The sequence below is a fragment of the Dermacentor albipictus genome, chromosome 2 (assembly GCF_038994185.2).
Source record: "Dermacentor albipictus isolate Rhodes 1998 colony chromosome 2, USDA_Dalb.pri_finalv2, whole genome shotgun sequence".
NCBI classification, from domain to species: Eukaryota; Metazoa; Arthropoda; class Arachnida; order Ixodida; family Ixodidae; genus Dermacentor; species Dermacentor albipictus.
The window spans coordinates 94879746-94893975 of NC_091822.1; the positions used below are offsets into that span (position 1 = coordinate 94879746).

At 43.4% G+C, this 14230-nt stretch overlaps 1 protein-coding gene across 11 annotated transcripts in view; it reads right to left on the minus strand.

The window, feature by feature from the left end:
• LOC135902698 (uncharacterized) overlaps positions 1 to 14230 on the minus strand; it is a 196800-nt gene that overhangs the window by 151408 nt on the left and 31162 nt on the right. For 10 of the 11 annotated variants that reach the window (XR_010564573.2, XR_010564572.2, XM_070533750.1 and 7 more), the window contains one exon: positions 5214 to 5459. Coding sequence is in view for 9 of the 11 variants with exons in the window: in XM_070533750.1 (XP_070389851.1) it covers positions 5214 to 5459 (246 nt within the window). In the remaining 2 variants the exon portion in view is untranslated. Of the gene's footprint in view, positions 1 to 5213; positions 5485 to 14230 lie in introns of all 11 variants that reach the window. The other variant, XM_065432920.2, reaches the window with a different exon arrangement.

Sequence of the window (14230 nt, forward strand, 5' to 3'; positions counted from 1 at the left end):
ACTTCCTCTTGAGAGCTGCAACATCTGGCAGCAAGTCACCGACATCATCAGGTACACAACGAAACTGCAAAGTGTTGTCAACAATGCGCAACACATCCGCATAAGTTGGAACGAACTGACGATTCGGAAACAAGTTCTCTTCACTTATAGTCATCGTCTGAGGTGGAGACAGCTTTCCTTAAGCGGTATTCTTGGGCAATCCCTGTCGGAGATGGTTTTACTTTCGCGAAATTTCACATGACTCGACACCAAAAGCATCTCCGACAAGTATTTTTGGTGCTGTGCAAAGCTCATTATCAGTGCCAAGAACACTATCTGCCATATACTTCGAGGGGTTCGGAGCTGGCACGAGCTAAATCTCACGAAAACGAAACTATCTTCGTAAGTGATTGCACGAAGGCACAGGTACAAGTCACCTTCGAGCTTCTTTAAGATTAGGCATATTGTTAAGGGGAGGTGCTACTTGAAAAAGCAAGCGTGTTTTTTATTATTTATGCTAGAAATGTGAAAATATTGCTATTCATAGAATTTTTATGTAGATTTCAAGTAGGTCATTAGTTTTTATGTAGATCCCATATGCTTTTAGTTATGTCCTACACAATCGTAAAATATAGAACTTTTGGAGGCAATTGCTTGAGTATAACATTTTCACAAAAAGCGTTGTGCTGTATCTTACATTTTTATTTATTATTATTATTATTATTATTATTATTATTATTATTATTATTATTATTATTATTATTATTATTATTATTATTACCTCAAAGGCCCCGATGTGGGGTATTACATGAGGGATGGGTGATCACTTCAGTGAAATGTGGATTCAATGGCAGCCTTGAAATGATATGGATTGGAATGGTGCATGGCAGTCTACACAGCTTTTTGTAGTCTGTAAAGTGCAGATATCTATCCAAAAAGCATGTAAACTTACTGGAACATTGCAAAAAAAGTCAAGGCAGTTTAAAAAATTTTTTCCCAATCCCAGTTGACTATTCGTTACAAAGGACCCTGCTAGTCTGACAAAAAATGTCCGGTTTATCCAAAGTCCATAATATCCGAGATGCCTCACTTCCGAAACCTTTGTTGCGATGTCTAACAAGATTATTGCTAAGACTGAGTGAAAAACGTCCAAAGTAAAAAACAAACAAAAGTCGTAGTTTCGCCCGAAAGGCAAAGCATCGATTGCGATAGCAAATTAAGCAAGATAAGCACGGCAGTAGCAGCGAGCAAATTGACCTTCTTGCCGTCTCTCGCTTCAACGTGAGCTAAGCGTCGAAAGCACAGCACATACGAAGCTACCGGCACTGGGCGCACTTTGTCCACATCACAGATCGCTTTCAAGATCTGCACGGCCGCACCATTAACAGCAGCCACTGGAGTAGAACTTGGTGGTTCCCTCGCCGCCCCCCTCCCATGCCTCGAGCACAAAAGACGGTGCCCTTCCGCTCGGCTTTCCTCCCTCCCTCGCGCGCAAGATTGAGCCGTGATTGTCGGCTGAACCTCGCAAGTCAATTGCCAGGCCATGTCGACACAGCAAAAATCCATTTTATACACCCGATTTTGACAAAAGTTGCCACTAATTTCATTCGCTGTAGCTGACAGTCCGTTGCAGTGCGACCCGTTAAAAGCAAAATTCGTTGCATTAATAAGATAGGCAGACCAAACTAAGGTTGCAAAATGGTCCTTTATATCTGAAAGTCCATTGTACATGGGTCCACTGTAATGAGCGCAGACTGTACTTTCGCAACTACTGCTGAGAGATACTACAGTTTCAAGTAAATATTAGTATTCTACATACGGTATTTATTTGATTCTAATGCGCCCTCGATTGTAGCATGCACACGTTTTCCATGACCGAAAAAAAGAAAAGTCCTTTACAGTACCATGCACCCCACTCTTTCATGCAGGAATACAACTTTCTCTCATTTGCAAAAACTAAGATTTACTCCAAATACACCAAAGTTGCTATAAATAAAAGAAAGTCGCAGTTTCACCCAAAAGGCGAAGTATTCATTACGATAGCAAATTAGTAGACAGCTATACGAAAAGAAGGATAGCAGCTTTATCAGCTGTATAAACTTTTAAACATTCGCTTACTAAATTAACAAGCATGGTGTCGCGCGCGCAAGCAAACATGAACACGTCTCACGCAATGACCGCGGAAACTCTTTGTCAAAACGCTGCAGTGAGGAAGAGCAGAAGCAGCAGCAGCAGCGAGCAAATTGACCATTGTGTGGCCTGTCACTTGAACGCTCACTAAGCGACGAGAACACAGCGCGATGCGCCTAGATGCACAGGCTTGGTCTCCATCGCAGATAGCTTTCGCAGGTCGCAGATGGCCGCACAATACGCAGCAGCCACCAAAGTAAAAAGCTGCTCCTGTTTGCACCAGTCCGGCATGCAAGTTTAGGGAATTCCGAACACCTGTGATGCAGCTCGATTTCTGTCCCGTCTCCACACACGTGATCCCTTTTATCTTAATTACAGCATTGTGATGAACTCGACATGTCTTTGCAGTCGGCACATCCATGCTGATAGAGCAAACACAGAAAACGGGAAGACCGGGAAGGCGGCCGGTGCACCAACTTAAGCATGCACTACAGCACATGGAGGAAGCTACAGCAGCTAGAATCAAAGTGCGTGCGAGGCAGCCATATTGAAATGCCGATGGCGATATGGTAACGCAGATTTAGGGTCGTACTCGATTCTAATGCGCAAGTAGTTTCTGGAACTGCTTTATCAGGAAAAAAAGTGCGCATTAGGTTTGAGCAACCACAATATCTTGAAGAGCATGTATGCCAAATTTCGTTAGTATAAGACAATTAAAAATTCACAAGGTTATTGTCATAGGATCGTGAATAAAATTTGCTGAGATGTACTAGTCCTCTTTTGCATAGTTCCACCAATTATACATGCAGTATGGATAGATATTGGCACTGTGCAGTCTACAAGGGGCTAAATAAGCTACAGCACGACATCTTCCATTAAAATTTAGCACAGAAGGAAGTGCCTCCAAAGATCACTATATTTTGCAGTTGTGTTGAAAGTAAGTAAAAAAAAGATATAGCAGCTACACAAGAACTAATGACATATCTGAAATCCATATAAAAAATTCAATGTATGGGTACATTTTCAAATCTCTAGTACAAATACATAATAATTTTAAAATATTTCTGAGTAGCATCTCCCCTTAAGAAGCTGCACAACCATTTGATTCAGGTATGGTACCTGGCCACTACGAGGTCCACAGAACCCTTCTGACAGGCCTCGCATCTAAAGAGGGCCTCCCACGGGTCCTGCCATCAACGAATCGTTGACGTTAAGCCGCTGAGCCACAACGGAGTTTCCCTCCTTCTCGGCGTTCAAAATTGCTCATCTCTCCAAGTGAACGTCAAATCGAATGCCATAACATCACGAATAAGTGAAGTTGGTTGACTTGTCTATCGACTGGATCGAGACGTAAAAGCACAGGTTGCCAATTACCGCTGAAAACCGCAGAATTTAGAATATTTGCTTTAAAATTGCAAATTGTTTAGTTATTCGAATGTAACGCAAACGAAACCAGTCATCAGCTGGCCGCAGTGTGCTCACGTACAGCCTGCGTCTGCTTGGGACGTTTTTTTAACAGCGAAGCTGTTAGCCTCTAGTTGGTAAGAATTTTTGGTGTCTGCCAGCATACACAAAAAATTTGAATCGAAAAAAAAAAGTGAATACGTACCTCCTTTGGAATTAGGAATACCACAGACAGCTCAGTACTCATTTCAACAAAGACAAGCACAAAACAAACCACATGATGGATGATAAGGTGCCTGTAAAGCGAGGCACGTTCGTTCTATCCACATGTATTTGCCGGTAAAGAATATGCTTGCATAGGCTGCTCTGGTGGGAAAGGGACAACAGCATCGTAGGAATAAGTGAGTGATGTCGCCAATCTTCATATATAAAAGGGAGACCTGCCTAGCAACTCATTCACTTCATCAAAAGACCACTATGGGTAGACCACGCAAAGTAAAGATTCCTGAAAAGCAGCATGAATACGATTAATGCCGAAAAGCGCAAAATCGTAATGCTCAACAACGGTGTCATGCTAAGACTAGGCAGAACAATAAAAAATTTCATATCCCCATCAACGGCATTTGAGTGGTTTTTTAACAGCTTTGCTGGCCATCTACTTTCGCAGAATCAAAATGACGATTTTTTGGGGTTTTTTTTTTTTGAGACGGTACCAGAGAGGCGTCGTACAAGGCGAAGTTGCCGTAAAATTGTGTCGTATAATTCAGGTTTTTAACACAGTATTTCTACGGAGGTTTTGCGGGACCACACCGATTCGTTGTAAAATGTGGGCAATCGCATGACTGGGGGACGTATAATTGAGGTTCCACTGTACTTTTTTCAATGACCTTGGTAGTCTCCTTGTATATCAGTTTCTCTTCAACCCGTACAGATACCAAGAGCTGTCAAGAGTTTTGGCACGATTTTGTTTGTATGCCTGGTGCAACATTCAGTTTCACTCCCAGAAGTTGCCCTATGACACAGTCAATACGACTATACCAAATTGGAAGTAGCCAAGTTACTTATAACGCTTCCCCATGGTTCTTTTGCCAATGCCACGAAGTCGCAACACGTCACCTGCCTTTCTTGTGTACCCCTCAGGTACGGCACACAGATCTGTCAGAAAATTATGGTAGTCAGACTCTGCTCGTTACGATTTAAATTTGAAGATATAAATATGCAGCCCTCTATGAAGTGTTGAGCAGGGGCATCTGCGTTATAGCTTTGTCACTGCTGGCGGCAATAGAGTTTGCCTCGTTGTCAGCACGCATGCTTGCTTGACGTTTGCACATAATAAAACAGCTAACAAAGGTTTGCCGCATGTCAGCTCCGCTGGGACTGGCTCTGGAAACCTTAAAACCAGAAAGATGCACTGACAAGGAATGCGGTTCCACTGTAGCTGCAACGTGAAAGACTCAAGGACGTAAATTCCTGGGTTTTACGTGCCAAAATAACGATCCAATTTTGAAGCATGCCATAATGGACTCCGAATTAATTTTGACCAGCTTAACAATCACCTACATTTAAGTACACGAACACTTTTACATTTTACCCCCATTCAAATGCAGCCGCTGCGACCAGGATCGAGCACGTGACCTCGCGCTCCACAGCACAACGCCATAGCGACCGAGCTACCGTGGCAGATTTTTCCGAATTCTCACCTGTGGAGGTGGAAGAGGCCAACTCAGTAAGCAGGTGGTATCCCAGCGTCTGCTTCCAGTAGGAGGCCAGCCCCGCTATGCTGAAAACGAGTGCGTCTCCTGATGACTCGTCGTCCGTTCTGCCAAGGGGCGGTCCTGAACCTTGCATCACTGCCACCCGTTCCAGCCAGAGGGCAACGTGCCTGTCCTCTGGCCGCATGGTGGACACCTTGTACTCTAGTGCAGGTAACAGACCATCCAGCAACCCTGCGCAAAACCACCACCCCTATACCTGTAATACAGTCGAGTCGTCATTCCCATCATTTTGACCCTCAAACTGCTACATTTGGTCTAATTATCCGAAAGATGAAATTAGAAAGTGGTGATAAAATTAATGAATTCATTTTTTTTGTTAATTCTTGAAGTAGTGCACATCGTACTTTTGCTTCTTCCTCTTCAAGTGCGAATCAACCAGCATGCAGCAAAGAGTGCCAACGTGTTAACAGCGTTGGACTGTCTGTCAAGTTGGTGGCAATGCCATCATCTGTGAGTGGCCCACAAACCTCAACAGTGTCATTGGCACTGAAAAAATCCTTAAAAGAAAAAGTAAATCGCACCATCTGCTGAACTTCTTCTGTATTCAAGGTTTTAGTAACCACTATGCGATGTGAGGGGGCACCAGTAGGGCATCCTTTTGCGTTAAAACTAAGAGAGTTTTCCTCCAGTAGCAACGTATGATTTCTTGTGACTTTTCGGTGCATTCAAATCAATCAAAAGTTGAGTTAACTGAGTTCTAATTATAGTAGTCAACTGTACACTGTGATTTCAGGCACACATCGGTGCTACAGGCATTGCGCCGTATGTATACATGCAATAGGCAGGCTTTGTCCATTGTTAGGGTGAACACTCATGCGCTGCAGCTGCGGAGCCCAAAGATGTGGCTTTGTATCACCTGGTACATTATTACATGATTACATTATATTACATTGTTACACGAGTACATTATTTCCACTATTAAAACTACACATCACTGTCGTGAAGAAGCTAACCTTGCATTTGCGCACCGCATGTAAAAGGCAGGCAGTATGACTACTTTGAGCCCAACGAAATGCATCAACACCACTAAACATTCATGCCAGGTAAACTCAGCTCGGCTCATATCGCTATTTCCAGCAGTTGCGAGAAAAGTCAAATCCTTCTCCACAAAGGATAACAGTTTGTTCATTCTGTAAAAGCTTGTTCATTCGGATTTCGCAGGGCCAAAAAAAAAGGTCAAAATCAACCAGATGTCAAATTATCAAGGGCATACAAAAAACAAAGAAATGCTTATAAATAAGCACGCATTTACTTACTGAGTGACTCAACAAATCCTGTTTCTATTTAACACAAAAGCAACGCGAAAGCTGCAATTCTCTTCATTTATTGCTGGATCGGCACTCACAGCAGCGAAAGAAAGCCTTGCGCTGCCTTTGCAGTGCAGGCGCTGCACAAGACTTGCTTTTGAATACTGCACACACATCCATATGATTTTTTTGCCAGTCAACTGAACAGATTGTTCATCCATTGTGATGTAGTCGGTGGATTCAATGCCAGCATGTGAGTAGCGATAGAATCGCTCATCCTGGGCAGCTGCCGCCGTTTGTGACATTGCAAGCACGTTGCACAGAGTCAAAAGTAGACTACTGCTTGCTGCAACCGTTCTAGCCAAAACCGTGGTCGCTGTCAACAAAGTCATGAAGGGCGACCACGCCGTTGTGAAGGCTCGCGGCCAACGTGCACAACGTGTCAAACCGAAAGTGCTGTTCGCTTCAACCACCGTGGGCATAACCGCAATCGCTACTGATGCGATAATCATGGATGGCGACGACTCATTTCTGAAGCCTCGCAGCCAACGTGCACAGAGTCGAAACGGAACTACTGCTCACCGAAACCGCGCTCAAAGAAACTGTGGTTGCTGTCGATGTGATCATGGATGGCGACCGCGCATTTGGGAAGGCACGTGGCCGATGCGCGCAATGAATAGCTGAAACTACAGCTCGCCACAACCGCTGCAAATGAAACCGCAGTCACTATCGACACAATCCTGGTGGATGGCGACAAGGAACGATGTACTTCTAGAAGCATGTGGACAACATGGTGTCATGCACGGCTATGAACACTAGAATAAAAACTACGAAGGCACAAATAGGCACAAAGCGTTCTCAGGGTTCAGAGCAAGTATGAAGAAAAAAAATTCAAGGGTTTTTAACCACTTTCAAGGCCCTAATGAATAATTTTCAAGGACTTGAAACAACACTTTTTAAAATCACAGAAAAACACAACAGCAGCATTTACACCATGGAAGCACACCTTTCACTGCACAGAAGCAAAAGCAGGCACATTTTTCGCAGTTAATCAAAATTTTCAGTCAACCAAAGTTTCCACAATTTTTTTATAAGCTCATTCTTTTATTTCGAGTTTCACTGCATTGTTTTCTGCAGGTTTCAACATCCTTTTGCCAGTTTGCTTAAACTTATTCACTTCACAGTCCAGATGTTTTGCACACACACACACACAAAAAAAGAGGCCCTTTTTCAAACAGTGCACTCAAAATTAGGTTCCCGAAGCTCTCCCTTCAATTTGTCATCTATTTCTGCAAGCTCCAGAGCCTTTTCTTTTGCCTGTTATTTTTAAGCTGTTGGACTTAACAATGAAGGTGATGGCGTTTGTGGCTTCTGCCTGCTCGGCGTAGTTGTTGGCACCTGCTGTTAAATCTGCAATTGTTGCTTCCAGCCTCTTCTTCGTCTTGATACTGCGCATCTCTTCTTCTATGTGGCTTCTTCTTGATGCCTTTGACTGCTCGATCACTCGTGTTTTTTTATCCTCCAAGTAGGCTTGGCAGCGGTTGTGTGCAAACGAGACAGATTTACGTAACTCCTTCATTATTCCACTGTTCCGACAGCCCCAGCCTTGCTTACTGTATCACAAACTATTCGCTGCACCACATATGAGATCTCCTTCAGGTTTTCGACAGAGACCTGACGATTTACGCCAAAGCCTCTTTCAGCAGTTGCCTGCCTGTGGCTCAAGACGAGAAGTCGGACAACCTTCCACAAGTGCACATAGGATGAGTCAACCTTCAACAGCTCAAGGTAGAACTCGTCTAGGCTTAGAGAGTGTTTATCAAACTGTCACAGATTGTGTTTCTTCTCTTGTAGAAGTTCTGTGTATTCGCCAAGGACAGAATCGCGCTCATGCTCACCCAATCGTCTAACTGCAACGAGCCCACCTAAGACTTTCCTGAAGCCTTCCTGAAGGGATCAAGCGAATAATAATAATTATTATTATTATTATTATTATTATTATTATTATTATTATTATTATTATTATTATTATTATTATTTATGCACCACAAGAAAAAATACATAGTAAGCGGGCCTGTCGAAGCCTAAATGGCTTGTATGACTAGGCCCGGCAGTGCCGGCAACAGCGATGAGGTCAGTGTATGTACATACATGCGTAACCTTAGTGCCGACAAAACATTGTGCAAACAAAATTAAAATTAAATACATGTTAATACACTGTAGCGTGAACATATTTTCACGCTTGTATAGATGAAAAACAGAAAATTTGATACATGGTAGTCCAACATAGTGAACATTTTTTTAATGCTTACATAGAACAAAAAAAAAAATTAAAAACAAGTTATGGCAACGTAATGAACATTTTTGTAAGTTCATAAAGATATACAGGTTAATACAACCAAATTACTTCAAATAAACACATACCAATACATAAAAGAAAACTCAAATAGAAGATGACATCTTCTTTAAAACCTTTTTTGACTCCACCGAGAAAAATTCGTCAGGTAGATCATTAAAGATTTTGGGCACATAGACGCATCGCCGTGCCTCGCCATACCGAGTTGACGAACGAGGAACATTGAAACGAATGTTGTCCCTCAAAAGTCGAGGAGCTACATATTTTTCTCTGAATTGGTCGTCCCAAAAATGACGAAGAACAACAGTTTGCTTAAATAATGACTGAAATGAAGGAAAACCTAACGCGGAAAATGAATTGTCACCTGACATCTGGCCGCAGCCATAGGCAACACTTTTCAATATATTTTTTAGTAAACTATCAATTCTCGTCTGCCATCTCAATGCGCAGAAAGCGAAAACGGTGATTCCGTATCGCAAGATGCTGTATGCGAGTGCATGCACTATGGTTTTCTTTACCGATAATGGCGTGAAACCTTTTATATTAAAAAGCAACCAAGCGACACTCCTACGTTTGCCACACAGATATGCCACATTATTATTATTATTATTATTATTATTATTATTATTATTATTATTATTATTATTATTATTAATAGTAGTAGTAGTAGTAGTAGCAGTAGTAGTAGTAGTAGTAGTAGTAGTAGTAGTAGTAGTAGTAGTAGTAGTAGTAGTAGTAGTAATAATAATAATAATGACTTTTTCAGATCAATATACAAGAATGGTGGGCAACATCAGGATCCTTAGCCATATGCTAGTTATGGACCCATGCAGTTATATAAAGAAAAATAAACGATTGAGACACAGGCACAACCACTTTTTGTTTCGGATTAAACGTCACGAACATTATGGAAAAAAAGAACACAAGAACAAACAAAAAAATTGTGCAGATTCCACGCACTGTGGGAATCGGTGTAAGCAAACCTTTCCATGCTGGATGGTTGGATTGACAATAATTAGCAGTGATGTTGATGGCTAAAGCTTCATTTCTTCAATGTTTATTCTAACACGAGAGGGGTGAGTTGATGTTAACCCTTTGAGGGTCGAATTATTTTGAAAAAAAAACTTTCTCAGGTGGTCAAATTACTTTATTGCGGATCTTGAATGTCCAAAATGTATAAAGTCGGGAATAAATAGTAAAAAAAAATTAGGAACAGTATTTTGGTGTCGGCATCACTCAGAACTGCAAAATGTTCAGTAGTATTTCAGAGTGTGGTACTCCTTAAAACACGGTTCTACGCACAGCGCCTTATCGCAGTCTGCACACCTAAAATGCATGTTTGTTCTCCTCTTGGAGTGACGAGTTGTGTTGGCGCACACCTGACATCTTCTCTGCGTGCGGCTGCCTTGGGCAGCCGGTCTGAAGGTCTGAGGCACCTTCTCGCGTAAGCGCGTTGCCGCAGAAAGCGAGAATACCTCGTGAGCGGCGGTGATAAACAAAAAGCAGCGCCAATCAAGATAGAAATCAACTTCCGCCGCCCCTGCAAGAGCGTGTCGACAAAGAGAAAAATCACGTTTTGCGCGCCTGCATTGCGACATGCGGCGGAACCGAAACCGCGAAAGCGCGTTGCCGCTGAGAGCGAGAATACCTCGCAACGGCGGTGATAAGCTAAGAGCAGCGCCAATCAAGATAGAAATCAACGATCACCGCCCCTGCAAGAGAGTGCCGACAAACAGAAAAATAACGCTTCGCACGCCTCCGTTGCGATCACGCGGCGAAACCGAAACCGCAAAAGGGGTGTTGCCGCAGTCTGCGCGATGCGCTGAAGCTAGAAATCAGTTCTGTTTATCTCCCCAAGAAGGTAGCGCAAATTTCAAACGCTTCTTGTAAGTCCTGAGAGGTGGCAGCACCTCCCAGTGAGCACGGATCGTCATTGTGGCGCGAAATTTCAAACGGAGGTTCGAAACCGTACCCGTACGGCAAAGACCTTGCGGGACAGAAAACCACCGCTGTACATGTACGGCTAAAACCTTCAAAGGGTTAAGCATTACCTAACGTGCACCACTGCTGTTTGTCTGTGTAGTACACAGAACACACAGGGAGATGCATTTCCTTGAGACGTTGTTGTGTGCCATATTTCATACTCTCCGAGAGGGTTGAGAATTGCCATTGCCTCACATGGCAAATCGCATTGTGGCAGAAGCATTAAACTTGAATTTAACTATGCGACAGTACCTGCCAAAACCACGATCAGATTATGAGGCACGACGTCGTGCCGGACTTCGGATTATTTTGACACCGTGATGTTCTTTACCGTGTCCCAAAATTTAAGTGCCCATTCGTTTTCTATTTTGCCTCCGTCGAAATGTTGCTGCCGTGGTCATGATTAGATCCACGACCTCTAGGAATGCCATAGCCGAAAACCTTGATTTCAAGATTGACCGCTTCAGTAGTGTCGCCTGGATTTGCTTTAATTAATGCAGCTCTGCTTCTTCACACCCTGCGTAATTTCAGAAATAGTAGTAACGTACTGTGCCGTACCTTGAACTTAAGTTTATCCAGATTCCCCGCAACCACTGTTGTATAGCAGTAGGGTTTCCTTGCCTTTTCATGTCACATTCCCCCCTCCCTCACTCCCTTGTAAGGGAACTGCCTCTTTTTCTTCCTCCTCTACAGTTCTATCTATGTCCCCTCTGGACTTGCACGTTAGTAGAAAGGAAAGCGCTGCAGTTTCTGCAATGCTTTTGAGGAGGGTCATGGATAATTACAGCTGTCAAGAGGCTAATGTGGCGATGCTGAGGTAGCTCCAGAGGACATTGTGCACATTCGACGCCTTGAGGTGAAAACGAGTTTCTTGCGTCATCTTTCCTCTCCGACTCGCCCTTGTCATGTGTACAAACGCTCTGAACCACCCCCCGACGTGGTGTGCCGGACAGCAGCAGCCACAGTAGCAGCAGTGGGACAAAGGAAGAGGCAAAGAAAGCTTCGCTTTAAAGAAAGAAATGCAACCAAACGAAAACCAATAAACAATGGTGCAGACTAACAGGCACACACCAGCCTCCGCGGAGACAGGCTCTTAACTATAGATGGTACATCGGCGGGCTCTTTTCCCAGAATTTTCTTGGCTGTACTTATAAGGAACTGTTTGCATTCCATCCTGAAGGCAAATTTGTTCTTGGCGCTCCCCTTCACAGCTTAGACTACTTGTTCAGCAGCATGCCCAATGTCAACTTTCTCTGAGAATACATGGTTATTTGGGTCCACGAGGTCCATTTTGAGTATGCCGTCAATTCCTGTGGAAGGTGTCAGCAGTGAGCACTTCATGGATCTCACGAGAAGTTTCCTCACGTGACATTCCAGCTCCCTTTTCAAAAAGAACATCAGTGGTCTGCCCATTTGGTATTCCGTGAGGAATGCTTTCAGAATCATCGCAATGCCAAGAGCAAAGTTCAGTTTGGCCAACAGTGGGTCCTGGCAAAAGTCACAGAGCTGTGTAAATGGTGCACACTTTAGCAAGTTCACCTTTTTCTTTTTTACACATTCCAAGTACCTTTTCATGTCACCCCACAGTGCAATGGCATGCTCGACTGCAGCAACATTTTCTACCGAGCAATGAGCAACAAAGTTGAGAGGAAATTTCATTTGACCTGTCACAGTAAAGACGTCTTCCCTTGGCGCTGGCGCATCATGAAAAATGGCACTGAGGCTTTCTGAGGCTTAGAAGAAGATTCTCTATGACTCACTTGCTGGCAACAAGAACCGTTCGGTAAGCGTTATGTATTGTATACTGTCTGCAAGTGCCCAGGTCCAAACACTGAAGTTGATGGTTCTGCTATAGGTATTCCTGCATTCCCCTAAAACACTTTAGGTTTACGTTGGGGCAATCCATAGACAGCTAGACAGTTCTCGCCAGCAGCAAATCTGCTGAGGCAACCAGAAGGTTCTGCTTAAGGTCTTCGGCAGTCGACTTTTCCATGAACACCGACATCCAACATCTCATAGTTACACGCTCGGGCATTGTGCTCCAATACCGCAAATGCATGTCCATCTGTTTTCTCTGCAGGTAGCTGTTCGAAGACTTGTGAAACAAACTGGTGTAGCCACCAGACAGCTCTAATTCAAATTGCAGGCAAGAGAGAAAAAATGGCCTCAGACCATGACACACTCAATATGCAGATTTTCTTTCTTTAACTGAAAAATTATAGGCCCATTAGCTTACTTCCAGTATTATATGAAGTATTCACAAAGATAATCTCCAATAGAAGAAGGGCAACACCAGACATTAGTCAACCAAGAGAACAGGCAGGTTTCAGGAAGGCATACTCTACAATGAATTACAACCATGTCATCAATCAGGTAATCAAGAAATCTGCAGAGTACAATCAACCTCTCTATATGGCTCTCATAGATTACGAAAAGGCATTTGATTCAGTAGAGATACTAGCAGTCATGGGGGCATTACGTAATCAAGGAGTACAGGAGGCTCACCTAAATACCTTCGAAAACATCTTAGATTGAAGCTACGTTGTGCATCATCAGACCAAGCAAAATTTTGCCCTTGCCTGAGCATGAGGCCAAGCGGTTCTACAAGTTCTGCATAATGATCAATGAACTTGGCATAGTAACCAGCTAATCCTAAGAAGGATTGCAATGACTTAATATCTGTAGGAGCAGGGACATTCAGTATTGCTTTTACCTTGCTCTCTGTAGGCGAAATGCCTTCAGCAGAAATTTTATGGCCCAGAGAAGTCAGTTCTCTCACAGAGAAGACACATTTTTCATTCAGTTTCATACCACTGTTTGAAATGCAAAGCAAGACTTCTCTTAAGTTAGCATCATGCTCAGGTTTTGTCCGACCCCAGACCAAAATGTCATTAAGGTAACAAACAACATTCTTACAACTCTGCAAGATTTGTGACATCATTTTCTGAAACACTGCTGGCGCGGATGCCAAGCCAAAACAGACACGCTTGAACCTGAATAAGCCTTCATGAGTTATGAATGTAGCGAGATCTCTACTACCTTCTTCCAGTAACAGCTGATGGTAAGCAGATGCTAGATCCAGCTTAGAAAAATATGTGGCACCATGAAACATTTGCAATAACTCTTCTACGTGCGGCAAAGGATACCCATCAATGACAATTGCCTTATTCGGTTCCCGTAGGTCAACACAGAGCCGGATGGCTCCATCCTTTTTGCGCACCACGACGAGTGGAGACACCCATTCAGAAGCCTCGACGCGCTCGATGACGTCGCAGTTCATTTGTCACCTGGTCACGGAGAGCCAGGGGTAGTCTGCGCAACTTTGAAGACTGGTTTCATACCTTGCCGCCGATGTA